Source organism: Haliotis asinina, chromosome 5 (genome assembly GCF_037392515.1).
Source record: "Haliotis asinina isolate JCU_RB_2024 chromosome 5, JCU_Hal_asi_v2, whole genome shotgun sequence".
In the NCBI taxonomy this organism is placed as follows: Eukaryota; Metazoa; Mollusca; class Gastropoda; order Lepetellida; family Haliotidae; genus Haliotis; species Haliotis asinina.
Window position 1 is genome coordinate 1,345,007 of NC_090284.1, and position 5,639 is coordinate 1,350,645.

The 5,639-nt window shown below is 40.0% G+C and overlaps 1 protein-coding gene across 1 annotated transcript; it reads right to left on the reverse strand.

Annotated features, from left to right (window-relative positions):
* Positions 1-259: 259 nt before the first annotated feature.
* LOC137283293 (neuronal acetylcholine receptor subunit alpha-6-like) lies at positions 260-5,379 on the reverse strand. The gene is made up of 3 exons (XM_067814745.1): positions 5,340-5,379; positions 2,639-2,705; positions 260-1,526 (listed from the first exon to the last, which is right to left on the reverse strand). Exons 1-3 carry the CDS (start codon positions 5,377-5,379, stop codon positions 260-262), a joined length of 1,374 nt encoding a protein of 457 aa, XP_067670846.1.
* Positions 5,380-5,639: the final 260 nt, after the last annotated feature.

The window sequence follows — 5,639 nt, forward strand, 5'->3', positions numbered from 1 at the left end:
TACAAAATATCAACACACAAATGAATACCTGGAGAGAATTATTAAAAACGACAATGGAACAAGTCGATTGAAATGCACATCATTGGGGTAAGAGACAACTAAACTGCACTGTATATGATAATAGCAATATCTAAAGGTATCATATATATTTGTCGATACTTGTCTTTAGTAGAGAATACTCACAACACAATAAAATCAATGAACATTGTGTCCTTCGGTTAGTTATGTCAAACAGTTACTAATCATTGTTTTCGCTAAATCAGAAACACGATATCTTCAGAAAAACACATGCTGTTACAACAATAAACAGCATAAAAAACAAGAAGAAGAAAATCCTGCTCATCATTCTGCTCACTCGTTTCCAGGTCATCGGTGGTGGAGTCCATGACCCATTTGACTTCACTTCCAGTGACAGGATCTCTGTGCTAACAGCAGGAGTGCCAAAGATGCATCTCTCCCAGGACCTTGTCATACGTCCCATCCACGAAGGAACAGGTCTGATGGTGGCGTCTCGATGGAACACTTGCACAATCCAGATGGTCAGGAACACATAGATAGAGCTCATAATAAACAGACCAACAAGAAAGATTGTAAACATTGGTAACGAGTCACCGTTCTGTGGCAGTAGTCCAGTGACGAAGGACAGAGATACAGTGAAAGACAGCAACACCGTGATGGCAAAAGATACCTTCTCGCCAGACTCCACAGGAATGAGGAACACTACCACATTTACTAACCCCAGCACAAGGACAGGCAGGAGAGTCGTCAGTATGGCCAAAGATGGCTTTCTCTTTAGGGCAATTTTGTAGTATACAGAAGGGATATGTGCGGCACCACTTTCAAGGACAAGTCTTGAAGCAGATGTGTTAGTGATATCCCACTGGCTGTTGTCGTTAAACAAATCTAATCCAATAAAGTTGTTAGTCGATCTTAAATCGACTTCTTTCAGATCATTTCCCCAGGCAAACAATATATATTCACATTCCTGCTGATCCAAAGGAAAGTTGGTAACATCCATTTGGCAGAAAGTCTTGAAGGTATCGCCAGGTGCCCATGTCACAGTTCCTTGGAATGTCACTCTCATGACTCCAAAGTCGAGACCCAGAGGCTGAACCTGATCGACCACGTTGCGAACAGTGATGTAAGGTCTCCAAATCTTGCCATAATCAGGAGTTATTTCACGGACTCCTCCATACTCGCTGGCGTTCCAGGTTAGAAACTCATCTTTCCAAGAAACTAACAAAAAACCGTTAGCTGTCACTGTCTGAGTAACTTCATCAAAGTTGGACATGCTCACAAGATGAAGTTCTAAAGAGACCGCGACAGTGGCACTGCCGTTCTTGACTGGTCTCACGTTTGGGTTGTTGTTCATGATGATGTCATTGTGTAGTCGAAGTACATGGTGGTCATCCTGACCTCTGCTCGACTTCAGTAACAACAACAGACACAGCACACAAGCCACAACCTTGAAGTGATGCATCCTTGGCGCTGTAAACAGCCACAACACATATATTCTCTGCTTTGTACTTCAACTGCAAAGTGCGTATCCCGTTAGGCTGTCACGGACTAAATCTGATGAAGAGGGCTTTCTGATTTGCCGTGGACTATATCTTTCATCTATACATTGCTTGAACTGCACAGTGAGACTGTGCTTGTATTAGATGTTAATCTATCACCGACCATCATACACCACTCCATCCCAGTTGACAGGACAATTACCGGCTGGATTGTTTTTAGTCTGTTCATCACATTGCGAAAAACGAATTCAGTAATGCTTACAAAGAATTACAAATAGGGAGTTATTGCTACCTTTCAGTGATGCATTAATGTATTGATGCCTACAAAAGCTAGGGAATATAAAGCAATTGACACAGCACGAAATCGTTCACAAACTCATTAATTACAAGTTTAGATCAATAATCTGCCCCTTTCTCTATATTTCTAACGCACTGTCCACACCATATTTACCTCTTTTACTGAACATAAACAATGTAATTCTTCGGGGGTGAAATATAATTCCAACATAATAACGTATTTATGGATGATTTCAGAACGTTGACTTGTCTGATCGGATAACCTCATATGTACACACAGTGTAACAGTTTATCACCGTATCACTCTATCATTATTGCATGATGTACAATAATACCTTTTTCTCCACTCCCTTATTACTTATTAAGATACATAACTTCCACTTTTCTTTGGTGAGAGGCATTGACTGGGGACATAACAAACTAAGCTGATTTCCATAGATTTCTGCTCTCTGTATTAGTTCGTATTATTGTAAGTTTTGACAATCATTATGAACTAGAATTAATAATATATTGTATATTTATGATAATGTGTGGTAAGATACCTAAATGTCATTTGGGTACATTCTCCAAATCACTTGTCCTGAAAAAAATTCCTGTATGATTTATTTCCTGTTTTTCCCTGTCCATAACTGAATTAATCATTTCCAACATATACTATTGTGTTTTTCGACCAAACTTCCAATCCCAATTTCGCAATGCATTAAAGGGTACAAAACATGTTTCGGAATTCGGCACCCACAAATCACTACACACCAGAGAAACTAAATCATACAGACCGCCAGGCAACCAATCAGTCTTCATTGCAGAATTAAAACAGCGGTCACTCCACTCCACTCCACTCCACTCCACTCCACTCCACTCCACTCCACTTTGATTCTAATAGACTCAAGGCTGGAAGCAATAAAAAACACAAGCACAAAAAACAACCTAAACTGATGAAAGAGATACTGAAAACCACTCAAGATATACACACCTCTGGTTGAGTTCATAACAATCCCAGCTCATGCTGGTGTGTTTGGGAACAAATATGCAAACCTAATAGAATGTCTTTAAGCCGCTCATAAACTACGAGAACTTAGATAGACCCCCAGCTAAAAACGAAATAATGTGCCTAATAAAACAAATACTCATCCAAAAGTGACATGGTAAATACCAAAATTCAAATTCTAAACATTTTCTTCAAAAAATAGAAAGCTAGTCAAAAACTACTGACTGGGCAATAACCAAATTACAAATATGTCACACAAAATATAAGTCCCATGTACAAACAAATTTTAAAAAAGACATGAAAGTCATAATTATGCACATACTGCCACGAAACAAACGCTGGAGCATGTCCTACAACACTGTACTCTCTACCAACAACCGAAGCATGGTGCCCACAGGTTCACAGGACACAAACACACACCTAACACAACAAACACCCTGGAGAACAAGCCCCAAGTACCCAAACCATCAAAGTCCTGGAGATATCACCTGTAAAACCTGGAATATTAGACTGCTTATAATTCCACGTAACCAGCTAGAGCTAAACTAAAACAATTAATATCAAAAACATCGGAAATGTCAACCAAAACATCCCATAGCTCATTCCTCATGCCTCATCCCTCCCCTTGCCTCCCTCCATCCTTCCCTTCCCTCTTCTCTCCTTCTCTTCTGATATCTGAACCACATTTATCTCGTTTTAGGCTTTGACAGTGTTAATCAAAGCATGGATAAGTCATGTTACACATATTAAATTTGTATGGTGTATACAAAGAATTTGGATTCAAAACACTTCAACAAACGCATCCCCTCTAAGTAATGGATTGTCTGGTGATAGTACTGCAAATTTACTGGGTGTAACACAGGTACAGGCTATGCGTTTTGAGAAACGGTTTCAATCCCACCTGTTTAGGATATGTACATATATATGAATCTGTGTCCTTCATACCTAATAAAGATTTGTTGTCGTCTCCTAGCAATAAATTGCCACAGGAATACTGAGGATGCTACATCATTGGTCATAAGAGCATTTCGATTCCGAAAAGTGTTATCAATGTACTCAAGTTCCTTCTTTTCTCTGCCATCACTCACAGAGAGAAAGGTAGATCCAATATAAACATAACCAACTACTAGTATGATATATCTGTCCAGATAAAAGAACCCGCAGTCAACATAACACACATGGCCTCTCGGGGGGGGGGGGGGGGGGGGGGGGGGGGGGGGGCATGGCTGTACTAAAAGTCGAAAACATTCCATATCTGTTCATATTCAGATATTCCGTATCTGTTGTACGGGTGCCTCTCAGCCTTTTAGTCAGCCAGGACAGCGTAGAAATGTTTTCAAACAAATGTTCTTTGTATGTAAACTGTCTAAATCGACCCTTCGAACAAACGAAGAACGCTCCAAAGATTTCCTGTGAGAAATGCTGCGTGAATTACGATAACGATTCTCATAACTACGGAGTCGATAGCCAAAATATTTATTTTCTGTCGCAGTGTATTCTGAGAGAAAGGTGAAACAACTTACCTGTTTGATAAATCCTAAAAGAACCAGAAGCAGAAGCGGATTTAGTCAGGCAGACTGTAGGAGTGACCGTGACCTCTTTGATAATTCAGGGGCAGTTAATCAAATTTCACACTTTTGCTCAGAGTGGTTTCCCTTTGTACGCCTTACGTGCGACGAGCCGTTCTTCAATGTCTACATAAAGCGCAATTCCAACTTTCGCAAAAGTTATATGATTTGTATCGCATTTGTATACTTGTTTTTGTTTTCCTATTTTATAAACATAAATCTTTCTGCAAATGTGGCTAAGCGTAAAAGTATAATCGTTATTAGTAGGGCTGGGACGGGGAACCCGGATACCCAGGACGGTTGGAAAATGAGTTGGACCCGGGTACCCGTGTCAATACCCGGGCCCGCTTTGATCACGTGACTAGTCGCTGAAGAATTAATTAAATGTTAGGTTTTTGTCATAACTTTATTTACAACAGATTGTTCAAGCCTTGTTATCTTATGTTTGACAAAACATGCACGGAAAACTCACAAGATATGAACTATCGACAACTAAGTATGTGACGTGTAACATAGGTTGCAGGTAGTTAACTGTTGAAACGTAGTACACTTGGGAACGCAGACATCCGCCTCAAACGGAGTCTCAACAGTGGATCCACTCGACGTCATTTACCTTATTCAGTGTTATCGGGTTCAACAGAATTGTACAATTAACATGTCGCAGGACCTACAGACAGATGATTCTGGCTGATGTGCTTTATTTGAAGAATGATAAACCCGTGGATCCCAACAACATGCTATAGTTGTTGCCTGACACGGTGTGTGTCTAGAGAATATTAAAATTAAATAATTGTCAAACATTCAAAAAATATATATATATATGTTTGGTGTGATTAATTGTACTTTATACACTTAAATTTATCACTTGCAATTCTCCCAAAATATGGTTTGATGTTAGGTTGAATAAAAGCCATACATGACACCTTTTCCATCAATTACCACAGCAATCAATTACAATTCACAACATACCTGTGAGCCACAACAACATGCTATAGTTGTTGCCTGGCATGGTGTGTACTGGGCCCCTGACACATGTAGATTTTATAGAGAGCAGTCATATGGCCTGCCTCTGCAACACTTGCATGGACTGCATGTGTCATGGCCCAGGATTTCGACGGATAACAGTGATTATGAAGACTGGGTAGTTCTCTCTCTAAATGGCCATGGAAACGGTGGCGAGAGAATCACTAATCACTGATATCCGAGGAAATCCTGGGCCTCTCTCAACAGTGATATGCGGGATCAGTTGTCGAAATAAACACTGACAGT